This window comes from Glycine soja, unplaced genomic scaffold (genome assembly GCF_004193775.1).
Source record: "Glycine soja cultivar W05 unplaced genomic scaffold, ASM419377v2 tig00104601_1_pilon_1_157234, whole genome shotgun sequence".
NCBI classification, from domain to species: Eukaryota; Viridiplantae; Streptophyta; class Magnoliopsida; order Fabales; family Fabaceae; genus Glycine; species Glycine soja.
Genome location: NW_021144454.1, coordinates 81,081 through 99,059, shown reverse-complemented (window position 1 = coordinate 99,059; position 17,979 = coordinate 81,081). Strand labels below are relative to the sequence as shown.

Genomic DNA, 17,979 nt, shown 5'->3' with positions numbered 1-17,979 from the left:
ACACCGCTTTCGTAGTGAGGAACATCAATGCCACTTTGAAGTGATCAAAGATTGGTCTTTCCTCAAGGAAAGAAGGGTCCAATTAGCTAAGGATGAGTATATTGAATTCAAAACAGAGATTGCTAGGAGGCACTGGACACAGCTTGTAGAGCCTATGCCTAAATATGACCCTGAAGTTGTCATGGAATTTTATGCAAATGTTTGGCCTACTGAGGAAGGTGTTATTGATAAGCACTCCAAAGTGCAGGGCCAATGGATTCCTTTTGACACATATGCCATCAACCAATTTTTAGGGAATCCATTGATCTCAGAAGAGGGGCAACAATGTGAATACACTACAAGAAGAAGTCAAACTACGGGTTTTGATGAAGAGGCTATAGGTCAGCTACTTTGCTTCCCGGGACGTGATTTTGTACGGAGCATGGCAGGGAAGCAGTTATGAATCATGCGCATCAACATGATAAATTTGACTCAAATCAGGATGGCTTTCCTTCTCAGTAATATCCTTTCGAAATCTGATCTTACCCTACCTGAATGTCAGCTGGTCTACAACATTATAAAGCATATCAGTGTTCATGTGGCCCAACTCATTTCAGATGCTATCCATCAGTTTGTTGGTACTGAACCTCCTAGGCACCCAGTGAACCACCACGAGCCGCCACCGCTTGTCGTTAGACCACTGCAATGAGTGGAAACCTTTAATTAGAGCGAAATCTTCAAAACCCAATTGGTGGATTCGGTAAAGAACGGAGCCCCGACCCTCCCTTCATAGTTTCTTCGAGGTAACCGCGATTTCTATGCCTTCTCCTAGTTAGATTGAGCCTACCATTGTATCTCTTGTGATTTGGTTACCATTATTGGATGTTTTTTACATTTCCTTTGAAAAACCCTTGAAAATGAGACGTTATAAAAGTTGTCCTTTTATAAAATTGATTTTGTTTTTGTGACCTTTACTGAACCCCGATCACAATGGTATGATCAGAATTTCAAAATGACATCTCTTTTATGTGGACCCCAAAAACACCATTTTAGCCCCTTTTAAAATTGAATGGGTATTTGACCCCAAATGTTAAAATTGACTCTATCTTTGAAATCTATATTGAATTGTCTTCGATTTGGTATATAGAGCTCTGTGTTTGGATGAACGAACGTGAACCTAAGAGATCTCATAACAATGCTACAACGAGCTAATGGGAACATATAGATAGGTGATGAAAGTTTATGACTTGTTTATAGCTTTTGATGCCATAGTTGGGGTGTGGGAACCCAATTATGGTGTTGTATGTTTATCCCTATTGCATGCTGCTTTTCAGGGAGAAACTATGTTTTAAACTAAGGGATGTGATATATTTGTTATTAATGAATAAAACTGTGAATGATGTTGTTGTTGTAATGATTAGAATTTTTGGGAAAAGTCTTAATTACAGAGGAGACTTTGCCCAAAAATTTACATGTGTCATCTTTATTACTTTTATTAAATTTTAAATGGGCTTAAGAGTTTTCTTGTATACTATAGTTCTTCTCTTTAATATAGAATTTCCCCTAAAATATTAGTCTCATTATATTTCAAATTATTATTATATGTGATTTATGTTATCTGAAGACTTAGGAAATGTGAATCTCTGGCTTGAGTTTATATGTATATATGTGAAATGTGATTGCTTGTGATGTTGATGACATTGAGATGAGATGACTTGATGTTGATGATGACATTGAGATGAGATGATTTGATGTTGATGATGTCATTGAAATGAATGCATGTTGTGTATGTACATGGGGAGTATAGTGACCTTGTTTGAATATCCTTGGAGAGAGAAGGGGATTGGTATAAAAATTATAAGTGTCCCTGGAGCAGGAAGGAGATTTTTAAAATTTTTAACTATCCATGATTAGTGTATTGTTGGAGCCCATGTTTCATACTACATAATTGCGTGAAAATAATATAAACTTATTAGTAAGTACCTATGGTTCTTCATGAGAAAAAATCCTGGTACTTGGGGGGTATTTCACTTGGTTTGGAACTTCCTTGAGACTCATGCTGATCAACATGGGAGGAGTGGCCTGTGCACAACTGGGTGACTTCGATAGTTGCTGCCAAGTTTTCCTAAGTGAAAGTGTCATGAGGACACACTTAGGCTATTTTCTTTCAAATAGTATCACATTGCATTTGAGAGTTAAGTCAGGTGCACGCATCATTTTGAGCATAATTGATTTGAATTGTTGAAATGTTGATGACTAGTTTGTTAAGTGTATGTCAAACTGATAGATTATTGAGAATGATTGTGATTACTTGTTATTGTTTGCTTTCTAATCGCTGTCTTCTGATAGTCGCTAATCTTTTGCGATAAACTCACACTTGCATTTTCTACCGTGTGGTTGGTGCCTGTGGTAATCTCGAACTTTCGTTCGTGGGAGCAGATGAGCAACAGTAGATGTCTTTGGAGGGAGGTCTTTTGTTGGAGCCACAAAGCTGACGTGATAAAATTGGAGTTTCTTTTAGGAGAGTTATGTTTTGTTATCAAATTCTTCCTTAGTTGGTTCATTGATGTTTTGATTGGGCATGCAAATTACAAGTTTAGATACATGTGAAAACTGAATTATATCTTGTCATGTGAATGATGTATAGTGGTTTAATATATGTATGTCTGTGTGTGTGTGTGTGTGTGTCTGTGTGTGTGTGTGTGTGTGTGTGTGTGTGTGTGTGTGTGTGTGTGAATTTATGCATTATTTGATGAATGTATATCGCAAAAAATTTACCACCATTTTCATAATCAAATTAATAAAACTTTCACTTAAAATTGAAATTTCTCATTTTAGAGTAGTGATATCGTAGCAACGAGGCAGATCATTATAATTTATAACTAATCATTGGAAGTTCTTTCTTTAAACATCTTGCCCTCATGAAGATAGCCGGAGTCTGAACTTGAGTGCACAAAATTCCACATTTGTCTCAACATGCAAGCTTCGTTTAACAGAACAAGAGATTGCAAACCCAAACCACCTTCATTCAAGGGTCGTTGCACTTTGTTCCAAGCTACATAAACAAGTTTCGAAAAGAAATATCACCTGTCCATAAGAAATTTCTCAGCCAACACTATAGTTTTTAGAAGTGTTGCAAGCTAAGAATACACTTGAAATCATGCCTGAAATAACTGAATTGATCATCTGAACGCATCCCATATAGAAGAGCAAAGTACCTTTTCAAGAGACAAGTTTAGCTTTTATTTTGTCCGCAATTGGCAGAAGATATCTACCTCTTGGTTTCCCTACAAAAATAGGAACACCCGGATAAGTAAAAGGCAAACTACACGCACCAAATCCAAAGCACTGACTAATAGTGATACGAAACACTATTCCATTCTATTGCTACTGCTAAGGAAAGGAAACTAAGGAAGCTAAGAAAATGCAAGATAAGTTTTCTGATACCTTTATTATTCACTCTATTCCTTATTTATAGATTGCTCTTACAAAATATCTAAAGTTTGTTATAACAAACTTTTGAATATTTCCACTACTCAGGTAATGAAAATAAAACGTGCAAAATGATAACAAGCAAAAGAGGAACAAATTCTAGAAGCTGCTATGTTGAATCAAGCCATCAGCTGCAACAACCTTTAGACAAACTCCTTAAGGTAATTGGGCCTATGTTGGTATCAGCTGAATTGCTATTGTGACACCCTGGAAATTTCTACCCGGAATTTTTGGAAACGATGTATTTTGAATGATTATATATATATATATATATATATATATATATATATATATATATATATATATATATATATATATATATATATATATAAGTATTATTCAGTGTATATGCATATATGTTCTTGGTATAAATAGGAATAGTGGGGGCAAGATACGTGGGTTAGGCTAATTAAGAAAGAGAAGTCCATAACTGGGAGGTTATGGGTTAATTCTTAATTAATTAGTTTAAAAATCATCGTTTTGCATGCAACTTAAAATTTAATGAGACCAACCTCTGAACCACGCTTGGGGTTTTATTCTGAGCGTTTTGATATATATATATTGCTTACTTTCGAAAACTGGCCCCGACAGACACAGAGAAACGCGAGGAACTGGAACCAGAGAAACGACACGCAAACCGAGGCAGGATTTTAGCGTTTCAAAGGTCAGATTTTTCTCACTTTTTGTGGCTGAGTATGGGTCACAATCAAAAGGGAAAGTGGGCCCTTTTTGCTCCACTCAAATGGAGACATGTGGCATAGTTTATAATAAAATAATAAGAAATGAGGAAAAAGCCTTTTTAAAATTAAAAAAAAAGCAACTCTCTCTCTCCTCACTCAGCCCCACATTTTCATAAGCCTTTTCCTCTCTCCCTCACGTTGCCATTCTTTCCTCCTTCATTCTCCATTGAAGCTCCAAACAAAGCTCCAACCTTTGGCCATCATTTCTGCCCCAAATCGTGAAAGGAGGGCATTTTCGGAGTCGTGAAGCGCGTCTCTACGTGTGGGACTTCGAAATTTCAGGTTTGGGTGGACTTCTTTCTCCTTTGATTTTCGTGGGTATGGGGTTTTGGGAGATATGATGGGTAGTCTTGCTAGGTTTCTGCTTTATGATGATTATTTGTGAAGAAATTTGTGGAAAGCATGTTGAACTTGCCATGTTTGGATGAGTTAAACATACTCATTCTGTTTTAGGGTTTTTATGATGATGCTTGTGATGTTTATGTGCTGAAATTGCTTATGGAAAACTGTTAGAGATGAAGGGTAGAATTAACCTAGGGTTAGAAAGTGAGAATGTGGTGTTATGAGTGGAAAAAGAGTGAGGCTTTGAGAGTTGGAAGGTTAAATCTGGATTCTGTGGTAAATGGAGGTTAAAATGAGTTAATCCTAGCTTGAAATGCCATTTAGAACATGTGAGAAAGTTTGGACTGTGCTAAAGAGAAAAACAAATGACCAAAGTGAACAAAGAGCCAATTCTAGGGTAAATTTGGGTGTTGAGGAGTCAAATTTTGATTCGGTGAAGTTTTAGGTGTAAATCCAGTTTGAACAAGTTTAAATTGATGTTATGGACTTGTGTGAGGTGAGAGTTTGTTTCAAATTTACCTCATTCTCAATTTCACTTCTCAAACCTAGAAAATCCATCAAATTGAGGGGTTTTGGATACCTAGATTTTGGGTTGCTGTGGTTTGAAGCTTGACTTTGGTTTAGACATGATTGATACATGATTTGGGACTTGTAGGATTTGATTTGGGCAAGATTGGATGAGGGGAAGTGTGGTTTTCGAAATCTGCACTTATGCAGAATTTTGCTAGCAAATAGGTGCAGCAGAATTTTGGCTTTGTGCAGAAAAATGCTATGTATTTGCTGGTTGTGGAAAGGGTAGTGCAGAATGCGTTCTGGATGTTTTCTAGTAGATCCCAACGGTCAAAATGTAGGCTTATGTACTAGAGACTTCCAGTAAAATTTTGGAGTCGATCCAACGGTTAACGAATTGGAACGAAGGAATTGTTACTGGGGTCTTTAAGTGAGAAAAGCTGTGATTTTGGTTGGTGTTTTGGGCAGAGTTTTCTGCCTTTGCCCTGTTTTCTTGGCTGTGATGGTTTGTGTTGTTTGAATGTGTATTACTTGGATGTTGGGGAAGCTTGGGAGGATGATGGGGACCAGGTGTTGAGAGAAACGAGGATATGGGCTACGTGGGAGTACGTGAGCTCAGTTGGAGGTGGGCAACAGGGGATGGTGGGTTTATGCGCGATTTGTGGATGTGGAAAACTTGTTGTGCACCATCGCCTGACCGCCACCTAGTACCACATGTGATGGGTACCCCATAATCCTACAAGCTTGAGATGAGGAAGTGTAGAAGGGTGAAACTTCCTGCTTTTATTCGTTGACCACAGAGTGGTACCTAGAGATATGCCGCGGGGGTCAGGAGACCTTGGGGACGTCAGGTGGGGTGCTATTGCCCAAAACCAAGCTTGACCAATCCCAACCCAACCCAGGCATAGTCGGTCAGTGAGAACCTGTGATGTACCTAAGCAGACGAGCTCCTAGCAGTCAACAGATAAAAGGAACAAAGACCACAAAGCAAAGAGGTTTGTGGTGGCTGACCAGCTGTGAATCTTGTGTGATATATGGGTTATGGCCTCTGGTAATCGATTACCAAGGGTGGGTAATCGATTACAAGGCTTAAAAATGAAGACAGGAGGCTAAGAGGGCTTCTGGTAATCGATTACCAAGGGGGTGTAATCGATTACCAGGCTTGAAAACGAGGTCAGGAAGCCATGAGGGCTTCCGGTAATCGATTACCAAGGGGGTGTAATCGATTACCAGGCTTAGAATTGAAGGCATCAGGTTGTAGAGGCCTCTGGTAATCGATTACCAGTCTGTGTAATCGATTACACAGAGGAATGGGTCACTGGTAATCGATTACCAGGTATGTGTAATCGATTACACAGTGCCTATTTCAGGTTTTCATATCCTGAAGCTGTGTGATTCGAGTTTGGCCTCTGGTAATCGATTACCAAGGCTGTGTAATCGATTACCAGAGATGAAAAGCCTTAAGATACCCCTTTTACTTGCATGTAATGGTTATGAGAAGCATTGTGTTGCGGCATAGTTAGATTCTCGTGAAATAGTCTACCCATTTCTTTTCTTCCTTGTAGATCGTGATGGCGGCGCAGCTAATCCATGATCGAGTAGAGATGGAGTGCCTAGAGGGAGCCTGGGAGACCCTCGAAGGCAACATGAGGTGCCGATTTCGGGGCACTATTCGATTTACGGCTACTTCATTGGTGCATCCAGATGAACCGGCTCGAACGCTTCAGCGCACTGTGGAGTGGATACTACCCACGCCTACACCATATCGTCTAGTGGAGCCAGTCCAATTGATTGAGGTAACGTCATCCGAGGAAGACCCTGAGGAGGATCCCGAGGAGCTACCTCCTGAGCCTACTGTGGATTCTCTTGACTTTCTAGAGGGCGATGAGGACCCACTTCCTAAGGTGGATTCTCCTGAGGAAGTCATGTCAGCATCTGAGGCAGACCCTACGGAGGATAGTGGCCCGAGAGAGATGGCGACCAGTGGAGGCTCTTCATCATAGTGGACAGTTCCATGGACTAGTTTTATATGCTTTTTGAGGGTGGGTGTATCTAGGACTGACTGTTAGGTTTACTCTTTTGTTTTTGTATGGGTAGACCTGTTGTATAGGAATTTGATGATTGTATACATGTGGCTGAAGCCACCACTGTGGACACCTTTGCTCTGGATGACACTATATATTTTGTAAAACTCCCATATTTTGGACAGCTTTAAATGATGAATGCATTTATGATCAATCTTGTTATTTGAAAAGAAAGCATTAGCAACTTTATTTGTAAAAGAGTTTATCGACCGTATTTTATTCTTTTATTTTCACGTGACGACCTAAAGTAATGGCTGGTACATTCTCCCTTTTGAAACAGCAAAATAATTTAGAGATTATGAGCGGTAAGAAAGAAATGACTCCGAATAGAGTTGTGAACTGGCCATTCAGGACTCTATAGTGGGGATTTTCCTTCTAAACCTAGTTATGGTGAAAAGAGAAAGAAATGAAAAAGAAAAAGAAGAAAAAAAAATTTATCATGGTTTTTGTTATTTAAATCATTACTATCAAACCAGTCATTAATTTAGGGACGCCACAGCTATCATTACCCTCCGCTTCAAAACAACCTTGTCCACAAGGTTAGGCAGTGAAACAAGCAAATACAGGGGGTGGGTGTAGAAAAAAATAGGTACAAGAGTAAAGTTGTGTTGTTTGTGGAGAAGGTGGAGAAGGTTGGGTTTGTGACCTGCGGTGAGGGTTGTAAATGTAGAACGCACGGCCAAGACCTCGACGAACGTAACACCACTGTCAAGGAAGTGCAGAACTGTGTTGACGGTGGCTTCGGTGGTTGTGGGGGACATGGTGGTGGGTGTGGCGGCGGGCGTCAATGCCGGTGAGAGGTGTAGAAGCAAGCTTCATGATGATGAATCAAGTTGAATCAAGTAGTTTTAATGATGACAAAAAGCCCAAAGAATGATTTCAAGATTAAGTTCAAGATCAAGATTAATTTCAAGATTCATCAAGAAGATTCAAGATTCAAGAATAATCAAGATCAAGATTCAAGACTCAAAGATTCAAGAATCAAGAGAAGACTTAATCAAGATAAGTATTAAAAAGATTTTCAAAACATTGAGTAGCACAAGAAGTTTACACAAAATCATTACCAAAGAGTTTTACTCTCTGGTAATCGATTACAAGAATGTAGTAATCGATTACCAGTGTTTTAAAACATTAAGATTTTCAAAATTCAAAATGAAGAGTCACATCTGTTGATGTGTAATCGATTACACCTTAATGGTAATCGATTACTAGTGACTATTTTCGAAAAATTCATTTCCAAAAGTCACAATTCTTCAAGTGACTTGTTTTTGAAGATTCTTTCAAAAGTTATAACTTTTTAAGTAATTAGTTTTAAAGGAATTACCAAGAGTTACAAGTTTTGACTTGAGTCATCAAGAAATTATAAATATGTGACCTTGGCATGAAACAAAGATTTGAGATTTTGATCTTATTCATCTCTTTCAATCAATCTTTCAATATTTTCTTTCATCTCTTTCAACAGATTTTTTCTGTTTCATCTTCTCTTCATCTTTCTAAAAGTTTTTGTTCAAAAAATTTTTCTTTCAAGAAAAGTTCTTTGTTAAAAAACTTGTGCTATTCATCTTTTTCATTCTCTTCTCCCTTTGCCAAAAAGAATTCGCCAAGGACTAACCGCCTGAATTCTTTTTGTGTCTCTCTTCTCCCTTTTCCAAAAGAACGAAGGACTAACCGTCTAAATTCTTTTGTGTCTCCCTTCTCCCTTGTCAAAGAATTCAAAACGACATAGTCTGAGAATTCTTTTGATTCTTTTCTTTCCCTTAAATAAAAGATTTCAAAGGACTAACCACCTGAGATATCTTTTGTTTCCCCTTCACAAAGTTTCAAAGGACTAACCACTTGAGAACTTTGTCTTAACATATTGGAGGGTACATCCTTTGTGGTACAAGTAGAGGGTACATCTACTTAGGTTGTTGTAACTGAGAACAAGAGAGGGTACATCTCTTGTGGATCAGTTCAAGTGGAGGGTACATCCACTTGGTTGTTCAAAGAGAACCAGGAAGGGTACATCCCTTGTGGATATTTGCTTGTAAAGGATTTTACAAGGTTGAAAAGAAAACTCAAGGACCGCAGATCGCTTGGGAACTGGATGTAGGCACAGGTTGTTGCCGAACCAGTATAAAATTCTTGTGTTTGTCTTCTTCTTCCCTACACTCTTTAATTTCCACTGTGCACTTTAATTATCGCTTTTACTTTTGGTTAAGTTTCTATTTTTGTTCTTTACTTTCTTAACATTATAGTAAAAGCCTAATTGAATCTAGTAACATTAAGAAGGATAGATTTTTTATTAGTAAAGGTTCACTAATAATTAATTCAACCCCCTCTTCTTAATTATTCTGAGGCCACTTGATCCAACAAGAGGCAGAACAAGAGGTTGAGGGGCGAAGACACGAACGATGGGGTTATCGGCAATGAAAATAGGTGGAGACGGCATGATCGAGCATGCGTGGCTTCATTATAGAGCTTCCATGGGAAGCTACCATGGGGAGTGATGCTGACTTGGGTGCGGAACTAGGTGGCTTGGGTGTGGGGCATGGAATCATAGGCGACATAGGAAGGGGAGGAGGAACGTCGGAGTGTGGTGTGAACTAAGGAGGAGGCATGTGAGGACGAGACGGAGGAGGATACTGGCTGGAGTGGTAAGAATAAGCGGTCGATAGAGGAGCTGACGACAGCGGCGCCGGTGGCTGCACCGACAAAGGAAACGAAAAACGTTGGCGGAATATCATGGTATGCAGTTGTTGGCTAATGAGATCGAGTTTGAAGAGCATGGAGGCGTGGAACAAGTCAAGATGGAGGTGAGTTCCATGGAGAACGGAATACATGGAAGCTTGGGTTGCGGTGAGGTTGGCTTGGGCTGCGGCGAGGTTGGCCATGACGGCTTCGAGGCGATCCAGGTTGGCGGCGGAAGCTGCGGCATCTGTCATTGAAGAGCGGAGAGGAGGACAGGTTGGACCAATTGATACGAAACACTATTCCATTCTACTGCTAATGCTAAGGAAGCTAAGAAAATACAAGATAAGTTTTCTAATACCTTTATTATTCACTGTGTTCCTTATTTATAGATTGCTCTTACAAAATATCTAAAGTTTGTTATAACAAACTTTTGAATATTGCCACTACTCAGGTAATGAAAATAAAACGTGCAAAATGATAACAAGCAAAGGAGGAACAGATTCTAGAAGCTGCTATGTTGAATCAAGCCATCAGCTGCAACAAACTCCTTACAGCTGAATTGCTATAAGATAGTAAGCACTTTCTCCTTTGACATAGATACAACAAAAAACTAGCATTTATCCTGGCTAACACGTTGGCGAAAAGCATCACCATAAAATTGAAACAAAAGCTTCAAATTTTTTATATTCTTGGATGTTCTCTTACCATAAAAACATAATATCATCAGCCTATATAAAACATGCGAAGGAGCAGAGGAACTCTTTGGTCTTGCCATAGGCATCAGATAATGGTGTTCTACCATATAAGATATCCCCCCCTGCTCAAAACATCCTCCGCTGGGCAAAAAAGAAGAGGTGATAAGGGATCACCTTGACGCACTCCCCCTCTTGAAAGATATATAACCCACTAGCTGGCCATTAATCCCAAAAAATGTGTATAACAGACTGTAGAATCACTTTTATCCATTTTCGAAACACACTATTAAAGCCAAAAGAATCCAGCACCTCTATAAGAAAATTCCAATCCGGGGTGTCAAAAGCTTTTCTAATATCAAATTTAATAACCAAATTACCTCCAAAGACCCTTTTATTCAGCAAGTTAATAGCCTCAGAAGTACAAATACAATTAGTAATCTGTCTACCTTTTATAAAACCATGATGCTAACTTGATACTATCTTGGGAGCAATGTCAAATAATCTATCAGTGAGAAGTTTAGTAATGATTTTAAACTGAAAATTTGCCGAAGCAATTGACGATAGAAAAACAATTAAATAATTCGTATTTTCATATATTTCAAAGATATGTATTCCATTTAATTTAATTATTTAAATAAAATATAAAAATAGATTAGTGTAAATTTTTACAAATACGTTTTATATGATAGAAATTTTTATTCTAATTGTTAGATTTGTAAAAAAAAAATGTTATCTAATAAAAATTATTGAATAATATGAGTGTATATTGATGTAAACTAATTTCTACTCTCATATTTTATAGCTACCTATGATTTCTATTGCTTTACCCTACTTTAATATTTCATGCTCTATGTTAGTGTAGTATGCCTATTTTAGCTGGCGATATAAAAGGAAATATATCAAGTGAAAACACTAATTTATTATGACAAAAAATAAAAATTTGGATTAAAAGTTTAAAAAAGTATAAAAGGAATTTAAATGTCAAAAAATTTAAGACTTACTAAAATGAATTTTTTACCAACTATTAAAATTTAAAACTATTGATAAAATGTCACAAAGGAATATTACCAAGTGAAAAAATTAATTTATTACATGTTTTTTTTTTAAATTATAAATATACACCCACCAAAAATAAACTACATGAATCAATTGATAAAAATTATTCCTCTACCTTCAAAATAAACTCCTCTTTCTACTTGTAGTACTTCTTTATATAAGCAACAAATTATTGAAAATTTCCATTGTTTTTATAGTTGAATTTACTTACATCTACATGATAGTGTAATAAAAAAATTGCATAATATTTGTTACTTTTTTAACGTTTTTTTTTTTTTTTGTAAGGATTCCATCAATATCCCATTCCCTTTCCTATTCCCATCTCTTTCTTTCCTTCTCCTTTCGTATCATTATCCATATTTCTTTTTATTCATGTACCACTCTTTTAATTATCCACCAGTTTCTTTTACATAAAAATATAAATAAGAAAGAAAGAAACAAATTGACAAAGGAACCCACCACCACCATTCCCCCTTTTTAATTATTATACCGATGACTTGCCCAAGATTGAAGGTTGGTCCTCTCCATTTTCTTTATTTATTTATTTATTTTTACGTGGGACAGACAGTGCTGCCCTCTCAGAAGGACCACTGGCATGCATCGCTAACAAAATATCGTCTATTTGTTACCCATAATTAAAATATTTGCAACCTGCTTAAAAAAAAAGCAAGTAATGCACCATAGCAAGTACCATCTTCGGGTTAGATCACACTATTGAAAATTAATGATAGTATTAAAATATATATTTTGCAAATCTGTTGCTGGGCTAGCAAAGTACCTTATTGTCCATGGAAATGACGTGTTAGTCATTCTTTTTTTTTCCAAAAAAATTAAGAGAAGAATAATTATAATCACAATGAGAAGCCAAACATCTCTCTCATGCAACATGGCCTCAATCATTAAATATTATGATTGTGCTTGATGAAAGCATAGTTAAATGAAAGGCTTCCAAGGTGAAAGATAGAGAAGAGTTTAAACTAATATCAAGTGGGGTCCACTCACACTAGACCCATGTGATTTCATTAGGGGGGTTCATTAAAATATAATTAGCCAAACAACTTCTAGTTCAATTAAATTTAGCGTTGGCATGCACAAATAAAATGATACACAATTTCTTAAATATTCAGCCACATACAGATAATGATAATGGTAATAAAAGAGTAATAAATCTAGCAGCTTACTTAACCCATTATGATTGACCATAGGAGAATTATAAAATGAAGATTAGTTATACCCTATGGATATAGTTGTTTGAGAGAATTTTGGTGACACGATCCTCCAAAAGTTTCCAAGCTATCCTTAGTTATTCATAAACAGCAAATGAATCAAAAGGGGAAAAGTGAAGACAAAAAAATATTGTGGATTTCAAAACTCCAGCAGTTAAAGAATTTTAGATGCAGATTCATTTTCAATTAGATTTTTAAGTAGAGATTTGGATCCTCACTCTTACCATCGTGATAGGAGAGAGAAGAGAGGATCCAAAAGCATTGCCGCAACCAAGCACTACCCTAGTATCTAGGATTATTTTCAAACTCCTGAGATCAGCCGTGACAAATGGCAATTAACTGACTTCTTTGTGTAGATTTAGAGAGTAATAATAAACAAATTATGGCATCTGATTGAAGTAGCCAGCTAGTAAACAAGGCCTAAGGGTAATAATCTAAGTGAAAATGGCATAAGAAAAAGTGATTATACTACGAGATGTAGAATAGAAACACTAATATCTGAGTAGTTGATGATAGCAATCAAGGCCTTAGTCCTAAAAAATTAATGAGCAACATGAAACATGAAAGACTTGAAGCATATTTATGCAGATTTATTTCCTCCTTTCTGCTTAAAACATCAGGACCAATCGATTTTAACTAATTAATGGTAAGGCAACAAGTGCTCAGATAAGCATTCAGCAACTACAATAAATATTCATAAAAAATCTGGCTCCATACGAATTTTTCTAGGTGAAAAGTGTGCAGACAAAACGTACATGTAATGCAATTGCTGAAAACTAGCAAACTAACTGAAGAATTCCCATCCCATTCCACACTGAATAGTTCGGGGAACTGTTAAAGTGATACCTTAGACAACTATATAGCTTTCAAAGACCAGATTGAGCTTACAACATGTGCCAGAGAGGGAGAGAGACTTATCAGGGATCAAAGTCATCAAACAAAGCCTCAACTTCACAGGGTAATTAGTGATACTTTCTTGTAAAACATAGAAGAAAAGCACATAAATTTAGGCAATTAAAACAGGACAAAATGCATATATAGAATGCCCCTATTTATAATAATACACTGCATATCACGCTCATAAATCGTCATTCAGTTGCTAATTAATATGTTCACTTCCCTTCCTTAACTGAAAATAATAAATCCTAAAAACAGACAATTAGCATAGAACCATAGACAAGGCAAATTCAAGCAAGAAAGATCAATAGAAGCTGTAAGTTATGTAGCACTTTAGAATTTAAAATTAAATTGGTAGTTCAAAGGTGCAAAATGGCTCTGCTTAGCATCTCCAAGTTGAAACTGAGATGAGATCCTTCCTTTGCCAGCAAAGAACAAGGGAAGACTGCCTCTTCTCAACATGGAACCCCTTACTAGGAGTCCTCTGCACCAAACACTCTGCCTGGGATTCTGTAAAGTTACTAAAGGTCAATGGTGAAAACCCAGATGACAAGAGAAGGTTTTTCCAAGGAAGTGCTCTTTCCTGCAAACCATGTCGACCCAAGACAAGCTTCTCCATTGATGGCTGAAGATAATACTTCTCAATCATCTGAAGGACATCTGGGTGAACATTAACCGCATCAAGTGACTCAAGCAGCCCTGAATAAGACTGAAGTGCAAAAATCAGATGCTGAGGAAATGGTGCATCAGTTCGATCACAACTTCTATCCAATGTAACCACAATTTTTGGCATGAGCTGCTTCACAAAGCGAAGGACCAAAGGTAGATATGATGGGTAATTTGAGAAAGAGCCAATAGGCATGTTAACCACTACAGCTTCACAGTCACGAAGTGGCTGGGGCCAGGAAGCAGAATTTAAAGATTCAAGGCTCAGAATCTCAAGCTCAAAGGACATGTGTAACTCCCCAGCATATTGCTTCAAACTCTCCTGAGAGAAACTGAGCTCAATTTCATCATGGTGGGAGGGTGACACAAATGCAGTGATCTTGAGTTCAGGTGCACTGCCATTCCTGAGTGCTAACTCTTGCATGAAAGAAGACCACTGTCCACCAAGCCCAATATCAAAATCTATTATGTGAATGCGATCAAACCCTTCCACAGCTTCAAGCAGTGCTTGGTTACAAGTGAAATTGGCGAACTGCAGAACTGGTGAGATTTCTGAGAATGACTTGTAAGCACCAATCTTGAGCAAAAGGCCAGTGGGTGAGAAGGTGAAAGAACTGTTGTTGGCATTTGGATGGAGAAGTAATTGCAAGGCCTCTTTGAAATAAAAAGCAGCCCTCTGAAAAGGCTTCCCAATGGGAGAAAGTTGGTGATTGAGCCGCGCCAATATCCCATGCGCGAGTTCCAGATTACCGGCATCGATCAGCTCTGCAGCTTTGAAAAGCTGTTCAGTTATAGCCTGTTGAAGCTGATGGGTCGCCAAGTCTTCGCTGCCGGAGTTCACCATTTTCTGCTTTGGTGCCACCACCATGGATGGCCTCTGCAGCAGATGGTGAGGAAGCAGTTGGAGCTGCTGTTGCTGCCTCCGAAGTAACAGCTCTTGACCAGAATCCAAAAAGGGTGTCTTTGGAACCTGATAATTTGGGCCACAATTCAGGCGTTTCGCCGGAGGCTGAGGGAGAAGCTGATGATGTTCTTGCAGCTGGGCATATGTCAAAGGCAAAACTAAACCCGGGTTTGGCATAAACTGAGACTGATTTTGGTACAAAATGAACTGGGGATTGAGAACCTGTAGCTTCTCATCCAGAGGTTCTATTGGTTGATGCTGTTGTTGCTGTGGCTGAAACACACCCTGAGGGAGTGAAACTTGTGAGAGATTGCTAGCTGAAGTAGGGAATCCTGTAGGGTTTGGATTCAGACCAGAACCAACACTGGGAACATTAGGGCTAACATTACTGTGGGAATTGAAAGGGAAATCAGCACAATTCCCAGGACCAGAAGGGTCAATGCTGCTGCTCACAAAGTTGACACTAGGAATGGGGTCAAGCACAGAACTTTGATTCACCAAACCAAAACCCACTCCAAGCCCATTCAATTCAACATCCTGAGAGGCACTTCCACCCTGCAAAAGCTTGGTCAAACCCACAGATGGGTCCTCAATGTCCCCCATAATCAACTTGAGAATGGAATGATCTTCACCTGGTGACTCAGACAACACACTCTCCCAATCCTCCATTCCCAGTCCACATCTTGCCTGTCCAACAACCTCTAACCCTCCTTGAGGTGGGTTGTTCTCCTTCTCGGCCACCGTGGCCGTGGCCGCACCGGTGGTGCTATCCGCGGAGCCCCAGCCTCCGCAGCCGCCGCTGCTGGCGCGTGAGGAAGACAGTGTAGAGGAGGATGTGGGAGGGCTGCTTGTTTTCCTTTTGAGGTCCAAACCAGAAACGGCGGGCTCAATGCCCACATAGCAAAAGTTTTCCCTTTGGGGGTTCCACCTTTGCAGAAACTGCTCTTGCTGCGGGAGTAACAACGAATCTGAAACAGCAGCAACAGAAGCAAAATCTAAAACCCCGTTCCCTCTAAATTCCTGAAAGGGTAGGGGCACGGCCTTCATTTAAATCAACCCCGACAAGTTGGTACAAGACAAACTCAACAACCCCCAAAAAAACCAACAAAATGGGTTTCGGTTAAGGAAGGACTCAGTGCACAAATTGATAACCTCAAAATACCAGGTGGGAGAACAAAAGACAAAGATCTGAGCTTTAACGCACTAGTAGTCAAATACATGCACTTGTGTTCAACAAACCCATTTCAGCAACAACAAAACAACAACAAGAAGAATAACAAACACACCTCACCTCATTCATTCTCCTCCATCTTCTTTCACTCGCACAGCTTCCTCTTGTTTTTCTCCAATATCCCTATTTCTTTTTTGTTTCTCTCTCTTTTTCTTTTATGTGATGGTTCAAAAACCCATCTTTGTTCTTCTTGTGATGTGCACAGTACAAAAAGAAATAACTTTAAATGGGGTTTTCTTTCTTTCTCTTGTCTGTGGAGTAGCCTTGTCCTCCTTGTGTTTTCTGCTGTAGATGGATGCGTGCAACATATAAAAGTGGTAAAGTGCGCTCTCTCTCTTTCTCTCTCTTGAATTTTTAGGCTTATTAATATAAAATATTTATGTGGCTTTTGTCTGTAGACGTTGTTATCTCGCATGGTTGGGTCTCTGTCACACTCTGTCCCCACTCGCAGATGTAGTGCGCACAATTTATAGTTTTGGTTTGGGAAAGGTGTATGTTAATATTATCTCTCCATTTGTTAACAGTTTTTTTTTATAAAAAAAAAAACTATTCTCTTTAAATTTTTATTAAATACTTGGGATATAATAACAATTTATTAAATGCTTAAAACGAAATTTATGGGTAAAAATTTGATTCCATAATGTTCTTATAAATATTAAAATACAAATAATTAAATTTTTTTCATAAAATTAGATAAGAAAAAGTAACTAACAGTAGTATATGCTAATAAAAAGAATACATTTAAATTGCATACTTATATATAAATATTTAAAATTAAAGATTTTTTAAATTTACATAATCACTTAAAAATTACATAACTTCTTAAAGCATTCTTAACTTATATGTTTTAATTTTAATTATTTATAAAAAAATATTTAATATGTATTTTTCTCATTTCGTGTAAAAATAGCAAGTAATTTTAAGAACGAAGATAATTTAACTAAACTATTTAATTATGTAAAAAAAAAACTAAACTATTTAATCAAGTGATTCTTTTTGAAGAATAAGATAACAAATAGGAAAGAAAATCAAATTGCAATTATATCCCATGAGATTTATTCAAATTACACTTGCATCATTTCCTTTTTTTTATTCATTTCTTTGGAACTTTCTTAACAATGTGAACCTCTGGTAAATTTTTTTTAAAGTAAATTATATTCTTACCTTTTTTTCAAAAAAATAAATGATAATTTTTTTTTAAAAAAAAAAACAACATACTTCACTTTCTAAGTTTCTCCCCACACTTCCCTATTTCTTTTTCCCTCATGTTCATCTAATCTTCTCTCACTAAACCCACATATTCAAACCCACAAATCAAAAGCCACCACCCCTCCTCCTCATGCCGCCCTCTTAGCTCATGACCCCCACCTCCACTCATAGCACATGTAACATCGTGTGTTTTCATAATGATTGATTAAGTAATTTTAATTAATTATCAAGTATAATTAAATTTAAATTAAGTGATTCAAGTAAATTAATTATTT

At 37.6% G+C, this 17,979-nt stretch overlaps 1 protein-coding gene across 1 annotated transcript; it reads right to left on the bottom strand.

Annotated features, from left to right (window-relative positions):
- Positions 1 to 13,802: 13,802 nt before the first annotated feature.
- Positions 13,803 to 16,829, bottom strand: LOC114404595 (scarecrow-like protein 27). The gene has a single exon (XM_028367489.1). It carries the CDS (start codon positions 16,309 to 16,311, stop codon positions 14,077 to 14,079), a length of 2,235 nt encoding a protein of 744 aa, XP_028223290.1. The 5' UTR covers positions 16,312 to 16,829; the 3' UTR covers positions 13,803 to 14,076.
- Positions 16,830 to 17,979: the final 1,150 nt, after the last annotated feature.